A 14,451-nucleotide genomic window follows, 5' to 3' on the forward strand; every position below is an offset into this window, starting at 1 on the left:
TAATTTTTAAGTCCAGAAAGAGCAGAGCAACTGAGCCTGACTCTCCAGAGCAAATATATTCCTTGTACAAATGCCAGAACAACCCTCCAGCACTACCAGGGCTGAAACAGCCCTGCCCGTAGCACAATGGCCGGCGCTCCCGCACACACGTCCCTCCTGCCTGATGTCTCTGCTGGCACACTGTGGGCAGCTCGGCTTCTCCTGCTCCTTCTCAACGTCCCAGCTGCTGAGCAGGAAAGCGTCCAACAGCCAGAAGGAATGGTTGTTATGCCACCAAATGCACACAAGTCCTTTCTGGAGGGAGCCCAGCCTGCCTTTGTACCCAGCGCAGCAACTTCAGAAACAACGTGGTGTTTTGCCTGTGGACAATCAAGGGGATGCACCCTTGAGTTAAAGGTCAGTCAGAAGAAAACAGAAGGAGATCACCACTCCTTCCCTCAAAGTCTATGTGCACTTTTAATGGCCACTGGGGGCTTTGGAGTAAAGGATGGAGTTACATGGTATATGCTTGGTAATACATAACTGGCAGAAGGGGAAGATTATTCTCTTGGGAAAAAAAATCATGGAAGAAAACTCCAACTATGAAAACAGAAAGTACACACACAAGAGGAAACACTATTGTACAGTAAGGTAGCGATCATAGAAAACAAAAAATTTCAGGACAGGCAAATGCAAACAACATCTGCACTCCTGCACTTTCCTCATCCCTCAGCTTATATGAGTTTTCCAGTCCACTGCTTGCTCCCCCCCTCTCAGAGTTTAATTTTGAATTCTGTGGGCTGCACAGAGGCAGAGACCCCTGAGGATTTGAAGAGTGCCTTCAAGATAGTTTCAGGGTCCACTTCAGCTGGGGGATTTGAGGACGCGCTTGCACTTGACCGGCGTGGTTCCCCTTCCTTCTTCACTGAAGGGGTATCACTCAATCGGCTGGAGGATTAAAAAAAAGAATTTAAAAGGCAGTATTTAACCTCTCTTTATGAGAAATAAATTTTAACACTGTGTCTGCATTTACTGTTATCAGTGTTTCCCCCTTACCAACATCAGAGATAAAGGTTTTAAATATGCTTTTCTCACAAGAAAATATCCTCATCTTAGATTATTTTTGAGCCTCAAGGCTGAGAACACTATGTAGTCAAGCTACATTGCACTCCACTCAACATATTGTGCCACAGAAGGAGAGAGAAAGAAAATTCAAGGGACAATAATTCTCAAAATAGAACCTCCAAAAGCATTTGGACCTTTTCCCCACTGAAGGACACTTACAGCAATATAGGCTGGTCTGAGGTGATGACATTCCCATTCATATGAAGATTGCATTTCATTGGTTGACCTATATAAAAACAAAACACAAAATTCATTCTATCAGAAGTGGGGTAAGGCAAGATCCTTGAAACATCACACAACAGTGCAAGCAACAGAGTTCAACATGCTGGGAAAACATGAGAAAAAACAGCTGATAATCTTTTGTTGCAGAATCAGAGCAACAGAAGAGCCACTGTAACACTTCGTACCATAGGAAGGATCATACTAATTAACAAGTTACACAGTAGTATGAAGCCCTTAGCAGGGACACAAGTATGAAGCCCTTAGCAGGGACACAAGTGACATAAGTGCCCCATTCTTAGCTGTCTGCTCCCCATCTGACATCCATAACACGTCACTCACCTAAAGAAAGAAAAAGCACCTATTTCCAGCTAAAAATTAACAGTTCAACAATAATTTCAGTTTAACATGGTTAAAATATAAAATTGCATTATTCAAAGTTTATGGAGAATCTGATACTATTTTACAAGTCCAATTCAAAATGTTTCTGAGTATACCCTGAAACTATTGCAAATACTAGTTTTACTTGTACTTTGCAAGCAGCTCTGTAAGCAGGTAAAGCCTTCCTAAGGACTTTCTGTGGAAGAGATTTTACAGCGACTTCTGTGAGCCAGAGAGATGTTTGATAAGAGGATCCATGTTTACCCCTGAAAGAATTTTCTACCAAGGTCGTTGACATAGAAACCAAGAAAGAAAGAAGGATAAATAAGAGAAACCTGCAACTGCCTATTCCAATAAGCACTTTGCCTCTTGTGACCAATGAGTAAAGTGTAAACTTATGAGTTTAGTAAGAATGTGTAAAAAGCATGGATGCTATAATAAAAAACAGTTTGAAGTCTTCTGAAAATGGAGTGTGTTGCTTTGAATTGTCTGTCTCAACTGTGACAACTTTCCAGCTCTTGGTACCAAATCAGAAACACAAGGAATTTCATCTGAAAGTTAGAGCAGGACCCTGCCTCCAGCTCTCAACCTTCTTTTTCTAGGAAAATGTGGGTGGGGTTTTTAATTGCATTTAAATAAACTGTGCATATATTCAGCTAGTTACACAGCAATAATTGTCTTCTCTAGCTCTTGAACTGATTTTCTGGTAATTCTCTCTTGCTAGCATAATAACATCTAAGATACTTTTAAACCTTCCGCTCAAGTGGAAAAGCCATTCTTGATTTATTTATCCTACATGCAACTCTGGCATCAAACTTACCATCTAAACACCTGTTGTTGTATTTCTTATATGCTGTGATAGCATCTTCTTTCTTCACAAATACTACCTCAGCCACGCCAGGGTGCACCAGCCGGGCTCGCTTCAGAGCGCCACACACACAGAATAACTCCTGAGGGCAGAGAGTCAGTCACGACCATAGTCACATCAAAGGCACCGCATGGGAAGGGTTTACTTGCTTCATCACACCACCCATCCTGCTTATTCAATACCTGACAGGATCTGGACACTTGTCTTACTGTGTTTGTTATGATATAAGTACTTGGCACTAGTAATAGAGAGCACACAAGCAGGGAAGTTCAAGGCCAGTACCCAGTAATGTTTTTCAGGCACAACGACCAGATTCATTCTCAGCCCGGTGAGAATGGAAGCCCCTGGATAATTTGGATAGGGGCATAAATTTGGGTAGAAGAATCATTTGGTGTGAACTCTTCTTCTACGTGATGTCAGGTATCTCAAAATACTCTGTGGGATTTTGTCCCATGTTCTTATGCACACACTTTTTAAAAAAAGTGTAAACAAACTTTTTGTAAGCAAGAAGTGTCCCCAAACAATCAGGAACCCTCTAAGTTTTTGCATGGACAGCAAACCCACATCACACCCCTCTTCACTGCATTCACCATAGATCAAGTGATTTATCAGAAGAGGTAGGACACAGAAAGGAAGTGTCACTCATGCACAGTCTGGCAGTAAGCAACACTCACAACAATATCTTCTTCTGTGACTCGAGGATGCAGATTATTTACGGTCATCTTTGTGCCTTCCAAAGGACTGAACGCCAGCTGCCAACACAAACAAATGCATCACGGAAATATGGCACAAAATACAGCACAGCAGAGAAAGCAATGAAAAGTCTCTAAGGATATGTCTGGGAATGTCTGTACACACACACAAAGGAGAAAGCTAAAGCTAGTAATGGGAAATATCAATGTTTACTAAAGCCCAGCTCATCTGACAGCGAAAAGGAACTTCTTTTCCATGCTAGTTTTTCTCTGAAATAACTTTTCACTCTTATTCTCTTCTCAAGAATAACATTAACCAAATCAGCATACACAGTACTCTGGTCATGCCCACACTTTTAATAGCCTGTCTCTGTTGTACTCTACACCAGCCAGCAAACCCCAATACACAGCTCCAGCCTCTCAAGAGCATGCTGAACTCAGCACACCTAGGAACACCTGGTGGGTTACTTGTACCCAACATCAGGCAGTTTGGCAAAGCAATTCCAGGCAGGCTGTCTACAAATTGCCTGGGAGGTCTCATGTGTACATGAAAATGTGTACATTTGGAATAACTCTTTTTTCTCCTTGCTAGGTGGAGTGGACATGCAACATACAATGTATCAAACAGTGTTAAAACACTACTCCTAGGAACATGAAAGCCACCCAGGAGTGTATAAAACAACAACTAACACCTCCCTATAATATGGATTCCTCCAGGATCATGTGCAGGGAAAGGATGTTTACACAGGTTTCAAATTATTGGGACACAGACTGCAGTTATCAGAATAACCTTGATGACACCCCAGAACTAATGATGAAAGCCAGGAAAAAATGAGCTGCTCACATGTCCAATGAACAAGTTTCAGATGTTTCAGAGACTTCTATAAAGAGCATTTTCCCCTTCCCTGAGCTCACCTCAACAGGTGCTGGCTCTTTTGGAGGCACTTCCTTTGTCACTAAGGTCCGGGACATGTTTGCCAAGGCCTTTGTCCGCATAGGAGGGAGGGTTGCAGGTGGAGCTGTGTATGTATCGTTCTGGACCACTTTAGTCAGGGGAACAGTCTTGGACAGAGAGAATTTATTGCTGCTCAGACCAGTCTACAGGAAGAAAAAAGAAAGTATCTCAGAGCTACAGCCTACAAAACCCATCACTTTTCTTCAAGCACCACCACCAGAGTATTACTAGTATGCACTGCATGTCCTTCCCAGTGCCAAAACCACTACACAGTGCTGGAGACTTTCAAAAGGCTCAGAGAAAAAAAAATCAGTGCAGGTTTCTGGGCATAAACATAAAAAGGTATGCTTATCCAGAAAGAGCACTTCCCTCATAAGCACTTTTTGGTTTCATACTTTTCATAAACAAACTTTAACAATGTGATCTGAATTTGAAAAGCTCCTTTCATCTGCGGACTTTCAAGTACTTTTATAAAGAGTTCACAAAGATTGCTCATTAACAGTAAGATTGAGAATTCACAGAACAAAAAGCAGTAATTCCTCAGAATCACCAAGGTAGGGCACACAAACACATGGAACTTAGGCTGAAATATCCGAGTTTAAAGCCAGACTAAAACTTGTGCTTGGAAGCTGCTGTGAACACTGGAAAGAACAAATTTACCCCTGAAAAAAAACCCAAAAAAACCTCAAAAAACCTTAATAAGATTATTTGAGAATCACAAATAGCCAGAAGCTCCATTCTGAATACCCACACAAGGAAATAAATTCCTGGGGTAATCACTGTACTACAATGCCTGCATGATGGTAAAACCACATAAATTTGCTTTTCCAAGACCAGAGAATAACTTAGCCCAAACCTGTGCCCAACTCCCATGTCTGAAGCAGGGTTAACTTCAAGCAAACATTAGGGCTGGCAAGGGCCTTATCCAGCTAAGCACTGAATATTCAAGAATGATGACTGCACAACCTCTCTTGGTCCCTGTGCCAGATGCTGATCAATACTGTGAGAATTTCACCAAATAAAATTTCTTTTGCTGCAGCAGATTTATTGGTTTGTCCTCTCTGTGAACACTCCTGAAAAGAACCTGGGTTTTGACTTTTCCAGGCAGTGAGAGTGGACTCACTCTCACAGTAGATCTTGCTATAGCCTTCTCAGCCTTGAGACACTGCTCTCTCACACTCTCCTCGTGCACAATATGGTGCAGCCCTCTGACCACCCTGTTAACTGGTTCCAGTCAAGTCTTTCTTGTATTGCAGAGCCCCAAGACAGGTGCAGAATTCTGGATACATTCTCAAAATGTCAAACAGGAATAATTATCTTCTTTGATTAATTATCTAAAGTTGGCCTTTGTTTCTGGAAGGATGCACTACTCACTCATTCTTAGCAGATCACACAGTAAGGACCCCTAGGCTCCTTCCTACAGAGCTGCTGCTGCTTTCTAGCCAGTCAGTTCTCAGTTTAAGCAGCAGAGGGCCATTCCATGCCAAAAGCAGGACCTTACATTTGTCTGTACTGAAATTCCATCTTCTCTAGAGCAACAGTCCTCCCCAACAAGATGCCTACTACGATTTTTGCACGGCAAGAGATTTCCTGCTTTGATGCCCAGTCTCCAGCAGCAGAAAGCTTCCTTTGCTGGTTTACTCAAACAGTAACAGAACCGGTTTGATGCACTTCAACAAGAAAGAGCCAGGATACAACAACCTGCCAGCAGGGCAGAAAGCACACATTCTAGCTGCTGAGAGCCCATAAAACCAGTTACCCTAAAAGAACTCTGTTCCAAAAATAACAGTAGAAGCATTGGCACAAAGGAAGGGTGGGGTGAAGACCAAATATTTGAGGAGAAAACTTCATTTACAGACTTTAAAAGAACTGTCTGATAGGTAAGTCCTGTAAAGACACAGCCTCTGTGTCCATGCAATGTGAGCATGGCATGGTAGAGACTGCCCAGATGACCCCTTACCGAGTTGTGCAGGAAACTGTTTGTGGTGGTGATTTTCATCTGTTTGCTAGGAAGGGGAGAGACACTTTCCTCATCATCTTCTGTGTCATACAGACCCTGGAGTGAAGAAGGCAATAGTTTACATGCAGGCAGACTTCATCGAGACATTTCAAAAATAGGAAGCTCTCCTGCCTTCAACCATCTTCAGCTAATAAACATTTACACTGCATTTTAGTTTCAGGTATACAAGTCCATGTCAAAACATCAGCATGAAAACTATGGGACTTTCTTTCCAAAAACATCACAGTAAAACTGTTTCCCAAGATATACTGAAATCACATACAGATCCCTCTTCTCCTGGACCTCATTAGGACTGTTGAAGCTACATTATTGGAATAGAGCCTCAGTGTCTTATATTTTAGCACCCTCCTACCTTTACAGTTGACACCCGTGCATGTGATTTTTAAATTATTTTGGGGTGTGAGGTGGAGTTTCTTTTTGTTTGTTTGGGGTTTTTCATTGGTTTTTTTTTCAACTAAACAAGTGCCTGCTGAATACATCTAAACAGAACATTCCTTTTGAATAGCCTGCTTTCCTTACCACAGGACATATCCATCTGGCCCTAGAAAACACTGCACTAAGAGCTTTACTGAATGAATAATTCATTTTCCAGTTCAGCTTAACACTCATAGCCTTGCCATAAAATACTGAGGTGAGCTCCTACACAAGCATTTTTTTCGTTGACTCTAAATAACGTTAAGAAAAAGTCTAGACACAAATAGCAGTGCCCAAAACATAAGAAATCACAACTGCAAACAGCTTCCCATTAATTCACTAAAAAGGTAAAGAAAACTGGAGGGATTAGCAATGAGAGCTTGCAAAATCAGTGGGGTTGTCCTTAGTCAGCAAGATTCTGGTTTACAAACAAGGAAGTTGTTCCAGTGACAGAAATGCTATGAAGGAAAAAAACCTGAAAATGGCCAGAGAACAGAGGAGAATTGTGCAGAAAATAAAAGAGCTGGAAAAAACACTAGGGAGCAGGACAATGGACTTGAGCTTGAGACAAAATGAAAGGATTCCACGTTTACAGTGATAAGGTCAGAATAACGAAGACACTTCCTTAAACAACAGCATCTGGGATAGGTGATGGTAGCAGGCCAGCATAAAGGTAACATACACAAATACCTAAAATTATGATAATCATGGCAAAAAAGTCACCTGACATGATATCGTGAACGTCAGTTTTCCAGTATTTCATGCAATACTTTGTGTATACACACACAACATAAGTAATAAAAATATCCAATTCCTCTCTGAAAACACCCAAGGTAGTAGGGTGGCTGAATGGCTGGGGGCTCTGACAAAATCCATTAAAACTGATCCCAGAAAGACAATACCCTAAGGTCTTTCTCAAAATCTGCTTGATAAGGGCTATGGGAACTCTGGAAGTACATCAGAATACTAGGTAACATCACTCCCTATCAGGATTCCAGCAGTGGCCCTTCCCACCTCACTGCAGCACATCTGACCATGTACAGTCACATCCTCTCTCTGAAGAGGTTGGCAGCATGGTGAATCAAAACAGCCAACAACTTGATGTGATGTCATAAGAAATTTATACAAAAATATCGGAGCTAGAGGTCAGCCTCTAGGGAAAAAATATACCATTAGCATAGAGATAAAACTGGGAATATCTACTTCTCATTCCTGTATCTCATTCAGATAATACACTAGGAATCAAGAGAAATGATACTAAATGAAAACCTCAATTACCATGAAACTATTCTAACTACACAAGACACGGAAGCTAAGCTGATGGAGAACTTTCAAATGTTCGTCTCTCCTACTTAGGAGTTTTCTTTGCACCTGCCAACGTTTATGGACAGATTTTCTTCCCTGTTAAAGGTAACAAAGAGTACAGAGCAGGTACACACCTGTTTATGTGTATGGTTGTTCACCACATTGATCCTCATTCCTGCTGGATGAGAGTGTCCAGGACCTGGAGCCTTCTGCTACAGTTAGAGATAAAGAACCAAAGCATTAAGCATTACAGTCCATCAGGTTCAGAAGATCAAAGCTTTAGCTGAATACCCTGAGATCACTTATATAAAACTTACCTTCCCTGCTTTGAAATATATTACCACAACATGCTCCTGGGTAACACCTGTATTTCCTGTGATATGTTCAATATGAGATGGCTTCACTTAAATTAAAATCTAAGACCACATGAAGAAATGGATTCAAATTAGTTAGGGTTTAGTCCAAGATTGCTGGGAAGGGAAGTTAACTTCAGTCCTATCAGGACTATTAGATCTACATTTCTGCCAATACAAAACCATGAATGGGCTAAGTCAGAAAGGAATTGTGTCTTCTTTCATGCTACAGGTAACTAAACATGCATATCTCCATCAAGCAAAAGGAGAAGTATTCACTGTCCCTTAGCACTAAAGCTGGAATAAGCTGTAGTGGAATAAAATGCTGCACAGGGTAGTGTGCAGCCCATTAGACCATGAAACAGGGAAAAAATAGTCCACACAGGTAATAAAATCTTCAGATTAGCATTTTCTCTAGACTACAACTTATAGTATAGCACCTCATATTTCAATCTGCTAATCAAAGAAACAAGGATACCCATCCTACAGAAACACCAGCAGACCTACTGTAATTTTTTGGTTTCAAAGATTTTTCCTTGCTTCATGATAAACAAGACCTCAGGACAGCACATTTAGAGCTGTGTGCTGTACCTTCAATCAAGACACACTAGTTTGATTCCACTCCCACATTTGGGAAGATAGGAGGGTCAGGGGCAATTTGGAATTTCAGTACAAATATTTAAAAAATCTTTTAGATAATTGATTATGTGCAAGGTTCTGTCTACACTCTGAATCACCATGATACCCTATGTATAAATATATATGTTCCTTTGCACTATGTTGTCTAGCAAACAGAAAATACTATTGGTCAAAACAAGTCAAACAAAACCCCACAAAACACCAGGTCAGAACAAACAGCTACTGCACCAAGTTAAAGTAGTAGAAACTACTTTAACTCCTAGAAACTTTATAGAAGATGTTCAATTCCTCATGGCTGATGCTGGTGATTTGGCTCAGAAGGACAGCAAGAGTACTGATCACCCTCCTAATTAACAACTGCTGAACAGAGTGCTCTATTGCTCTGCCATTAGCCCTTCTTACTGTCTCAAGAGCCCTTTCTCCTTCTTACATCAGCCTGGCAGGAAACCTGCAGACTAGTGGGAAAATTCCTAGGCCCATTTGCAGAAGAAACATGTTTGACGTTTCTCTTCAGCAAAACCCACAGCTGAACAGAAAGCAGACTCATCTAGGCTTTCAAAGTGGTGACAATAGATTCCTGGGTATGAGTGAGCACACTGCTGATTTTTGGGAGACTGAAAATGAAAGAGGTAGACTAGGAACTTCAGTTACATGCTTGTAGAGGTAAGGAGCAAAACCACTCAAACAACAATCCCAACAGTCTGGAAATTTCTCTTCTGACTCTACACATTGTATCTAACAGACACAGCTCAAGAGCAGTAGTTTCTCAGAGAAGCTGGCTAAGAATCAAGTTGCCACGCACACAGCAAAGTGAAATCAGAAAACTGGCCCAGGAAATCAGCAGGTCAGGGTGATCAACTGATTATAATACAATTGAAATAAATCTTGAACCTCAGCAGGAATGCTTCATGTGATCAGGCAAATCCCTGGAAACCAGACAAGTATAAAAAGAGAAAATTGTAGAACGGCTCATTGAATTTTAAATTTTCTTAGATACAAACACAGCTGCATATTCTAAACTGCTATTCCACCCCTAGGATAAACCAGTTATCTATACAGGACAATCCACAACATCAGACTTGCAAAGAGGGGCAGTATAAGAATGACAAAACATCTGCATCATTTTGTTTGCATTCAGGCAGGAAAGAGACTACTTAACCATTCAAGACATCTCTTTTAATGCTGACAGGAGCTCTCCCTTAGTCTTTTTGGGCCCAAAATTAAAACGAAAATTTAAATGAGAGGTGTGATTCTACAAAAAGTCCCAAGCAGCTGCAAGGACACACAAAAGGATCAGAATCCCACCCCATGGGCTGGAATGAACTGTATCATCCTTGCTTCTATTGTAACCATATGAACATACTGAAGTAGTATCATGTCTACTGCACTGCTGTAGAGTAACTGAGGGGCTCAGAGGTGACTCATTCACCTACTTGAATAGTTTTGGTGATTTTCACGGCTGGATTTACTGTCCCCATAGCTGGGCTGATAGCAGCTGGAGTGCTCCTTTTTAAGCTGATCTTCTCTCTGGCATCCACCACTTTGGTCACCTTTTCAGCAGCAACACTTTGCTGCTTACGGGAATTCAACATCTCCCGAGCATCCTGAACCTTCCCTTTGATTTTGAAGCGAGCGTCCTTTTGAACCAGTTTTTCTCGGGCATCTTTCACCCCCAGTTTGTGCCTGGCATCAGTGAGTCCTATCTTCTGTCGGGCATCAAAAGTCTGCTGGAAGCTCACAGCTGGTGATGGTCTATTCAGAAGATTTTGCTGGATCCCAATGCGAGATCTTACACCTCCAAACACTGGCCTTGTGTTAAGTCTGAGGGGGGAAAAAAAAGAAAAAAAAAGAAAGTTTCAGGCATTATGTGTCAATACAGTGTCAATGAAAGTATTTGTGCTGCTGCAAACAAAAGTTCATTATTACTGCACAAAAATCCACTCCAGTTGGACATCCAAATACAACAGTAGAACTCCTAAGCTCTTTTATGCTGGATTTTTTTTTCCTACATAATCAGCTAAGGAACTTATTTCCAAAATCCACCCTTCAGCTCACATTTACAAACTAAAGGGTCTGACTTCAGCTGTGCTAAGTACATACTACATTTACACAAAATTCAACAACTCAGGTACTTTGGGGCAACCTTTGAAGACAAAGAGGAACAGGAACAGACTTTCCAGCTTTAGGAGTGAACAGGTCTGCTAAAGCATCTTCCGTAATTCACTCATACATCCTGATATGAAGGAAACATGCAACTACACATGAATTCAAGAATTCTGGGCAGCAAGTTCAGATTTGTGGGAGCACAGCAACTCAAATTTTAGTATGTACAAGCACCAGTAACAATCTTAGTTCAAAGCCACCAGTTTCAAGGTTGATTAGCTTCCAGCAAGAATAGTCGTTAGTCAAATTACTTTTTAACATGACTGCCTCTTCTTTAATCTAATAAAAGAACTACTGCACTTATGGCCTTTACTTTTTAAGCATATCATTATTACAATACTGAGCACAGAAAGACAACAGCCCGCAAAAATGACAGCATTTGTACTTGTAGACAAGTATTCCTAAAAAGCAGCACAATACAGGGTGAAAGCTAGAACTACCTTCTTGTTACAGGTCTGATATACTTTTTCAAAACCTGCCAAAAGAACAAAAAAATTTTATCTAATTTCTTAATGGAGTTCCTCTGATGAGTATTTTTAAAGTTTTTTTTTTTTCACTGGGTTTCTTCATATTAAAAAAAAAAAGAGACAAAGTAGAAAGAGAGAGAAAAAATATTCTTGCTGTTGACTTTTTAAAAGTCAAAATATAGGGCTACAAAGTTAATCTGCTTTCAAAAATGTGTTGTCCAGAATTACAAAGTTTAAAAGTAGATACCTGGAATTTGTTGTCATAATCAAAACGTTAGTATCACAAAACCAAATTATGATGCTATTTCAATTCTTCATGCACCCTTATATTAGTATTTCCTGATCTAACTCCACAACCTTCACATTATTTACAGCCATGTATTTTCAATGGAGAGATCTTTAAAAAAACCCCAACCAACTGAGAGATGAAAGACTTAACCTCTGCTTCTGCCTCTTTCATTCTTGTGTCTAAATGTCTGGAAAGCTGGGACTGGAATCCCATTTTATTACCTAAGAGTCCTATAGCTGCTCTCTCCTACAGCCAAAGCAAAACAGCTAGAAGAAACAGGAGGATTATTAAGACCATCTATGAAAATAAACCCAGAACACAAGAACCTAACAATACCATAAAGCAACAGAGACAGAGCAAGACTTTCCTTGCAATTTTAAAAAACGTTTATTTAGCCATGTTGGAAGCATTCAGCTGGAGTGCTGCAAAGGGCTGGATGAGTGGTTCATGAGAGAGGCCAGAGTAAAACCAGAAATGTATGTGTCAACATTTAAACTAGAATTAGTTAAGACTGTTGATAACAAAACCCAACGAAATAGATTAAGAAACTGAACTGAAGATTACACCATTTCTGGTGTCTTTACCCTAATAAGCAACTCTCTTTCACAGGTAACTGCTTACCCTACAAGAGCATTAACTGCTTAGCTATTTGTGCCACAGCACCTGAAATAAAAGCGGATCTCAAAAATCTAATTCACTTTCCAGGATACCAAGCTCTGGCTTGAATATGTTATGGACCAGCACATTTTATTAGTGAATTTTTTTCTTTTATTTCATCTAGACTACTGAATAGCATGGATATAATGATTTAACTTTATTCAGTTTATCCAGACTTCACAAAGCCAAGTTTGCTACCTCAGGAATTTATAAAGTGAGCTCAACACAACATACAAGAAGAGTGTGGGGCACAACAATTCTTACAGTGCTGCAGAGGGATTATTGCTCAGCAAAAAAAAAAAAAAAAAAAAAGCAGGAAAAATTCCTGAAAGAAATGAGAGTTAAGGAGGGATTTGAAAAGGGATAAAGGAGGTACTTGGGGCATAGTCAGCAGACTAAGATTCTTCCAAATATGCAGGGTAACATGAATGAAAGTGCAAAGCCAAGGCTTTGTCTAGACTAGGATTTAAATATGTTTGAATGTTTTGGTAGTATATGTTAGCAGATAACTTTCAGAATATTACTCTAGACATGTAAATGTATACACATTCAGAGTCAAAAACGAAGACTAATAAATTAAAAAAAAAAAACAAAAAACAGAAGGGAACAACCAACCAACACAACAAGAGCACACTGAGCTAACAGAGATGGGGGACAAGTTCTTCAGAAGCATTAAGAGACTATGGCAAAAGGGAAAATGAAAAGCTACCGAAGGAGAACCCAAGTAAGAACTGCCAACTGTGGAAGTAAATGGCCCAGCCTACACTGGAGACATCTTCCATGCAAAGAAATAACCTGACCTTGCAGCTCCGATCTGCAACATGCTCCACGTCCTCTCAGCCACTGCAAGCAATCGGTCGGAGCCCCACTAACTACGCTGGAGGGACGGCACCTTCCGAGAGCCGGGCAGCGCTGCGGCCCGAGCCCAGCAGCCCCGCCCGCGCGGGTGCCCGGCGGCTCCGGTCGGTTACGGCTCTCCAATCACCAGCAGCCCTCCCACGGCTCTCCCACAAAGCACCGAGCCGCGCCCGGGAGCGCGAGGGCGCCGGGCACCGCGGGCACCGCCTCGATAACACCGGCGGCCCGACTACCGGCGGGGTTCGGGGCGCCCACCCCATTACAGGGAGCAGCGCTGGGTTAATCGACGGGGACAAGCAAAAGGCAAGTCGGAAGGTTCAGTGAGACAAGGGACGGCGCCAGGAGTCCCAAAAAGACCGAGAGGGGATGGGCCGCTGAGCGCTCCTGCCCCACCGGGGCAGCGCCAGGCACAGGGGCCGAGATAGGGGCCCGACCCCCGCCTCGGCCCTGAGTGACGGCCGCCGCCGCCAATCGCATGGCAGAGCAGTCCCGCAGGCCCGCAGCTCAGCCAATGGGAACGCGAGGGCGGGAGCAGGGCCGGGCCGCGCCGAGACAGCTGCGGCCCGTAGCTCCCGGAGCGGAGCCACCCGAAAGGACACTCGAAGAGCGGCCGGGGGCCGCCGGCCCGAGGCGCTGCGTCGCCGTGCCAACCTCTCACCTCCCCTTCACCGTCACACCGCGTTTCCGTATGAGCTCGTCCAGAGACAGGTCCGCCATCTTGTCGTGGCCCCAACGATGAGACGCAGCGAGCGAGTCCCGGAAGTGACACCGCACGACTTCCGCTCCTCGCCCCGCCCTCAGAAGTACGGCGGGCACTGCCGGGCTCCGCCCGCTGCGCCGGGGCGCCCCACAACTCCCCGCGGCCGCCGGGTCTCTCATTTGCATACGGCGCGGCACGTCGCGGCTCGGTTCGGCCCGCGGCAGTGGTTCCGCGGCGCGCAAGGGGACAAGAACCGAGCGCAGTGTTGAGGGCACTGTAGGCCACCCAGAAGCCACGTCGGGCGGCGCTCGCCCTGACCTGTGGAGTTAGTGCAGAGCACTGTCCCAGCGGCGCGGCGAGACTTTGG

The 14,451-nt window shown here is 42.8% G+C and overlaps 1 protein-coding gene across 3 annotated transcripts; it reads right to left on the reverse strand.

The window, feature by feature from the left end:
- Positions 1–437: 437 nt before the first annotated feature.
- On the reverse strand, positions 438–14,186 carry POLDIP3 (DNA polymerase delta interacting protein 3). 3 transcript variants are annotated; one of them, XM_071423044.1, is made up of 9 exons: positions 14,043–14,186; positions 10,384–10,771; positions 8,093–8,167; positions 6,180–6,275; positions 4,180–4,362; positions 3,247–3,324; positions 2,525–2,654; positions 1,264–1,330; positions 438–927 (listed from the first exon to the last, which is right to left on the reverse strand). In XM_071423044.1, exons 1-9 carry the CDS (start codon positions 14,099–14,101, stop codon positions 753–755), a joined length of 1,251 nt encoding a protein of 416 aa, XP_071279145.1. In that variant the 5' UTR covers positions 14,102–14,186; the 3' UTR covers positions 438–752. The 3 variants fall into 3 exon arrangements, with proteins under 3 accessions (XP_071279145.1, XP_071279144.1, XP_071279147.1); XM_071423043.1 differs by having other exon boundaries at positions 8,093–8,170; XM_071423046.1 differs by lacking the exon at positions 14,043–14,186 and adding an exon at positions 13,327–13,809 and having other exon boundaries at positions 8,093–8,170.
- Between the last annotated feature and the right edge of the window lie 265 nt (positions 14,187–14,451).

Source organism: Agelaius tricolor, unplaced genomic scaffold (genome assembly GCF_023055355.1).
Source record: "Agelaius tricolor isolate 1412-34295 unplaced genomic scaffold, bAgeTri1.0.p SCAF_3, whole genome shotgun sequence".
NCBI classification, from domain to species: domain Eukaryota; kingdom Metazoa; phylum Chordata; class Aves; order Passeriformes; family Icteridae; genus Agelaius; species Agelaius tricolor.

Bases quoted from the DNA above. Each gene is read 5' to 3' on its own strand.
- POLDIP3 (XM_071423043.1), bottom strand. From the start codon at position 14,101: ATGGCGGACCTGTCTCTGGACGAGCTCATACGGAAACGCGGTGTGACG. The intron at 8,171-10,383 runs GTAGGTGAATGA...CTCTAACTGTAG, and splicing joins AAATCACCAAAACTATTCAA to CAGAAGGCTCCAGGTCCTGG. The intron at 2,655-3,246 runs GTGAGTGTTGCT...CTCTGCCCTCAG, and splicing joins TCACAGAAGAAGATATTGTT to GAGTTATTCTGTGTGTGTGG.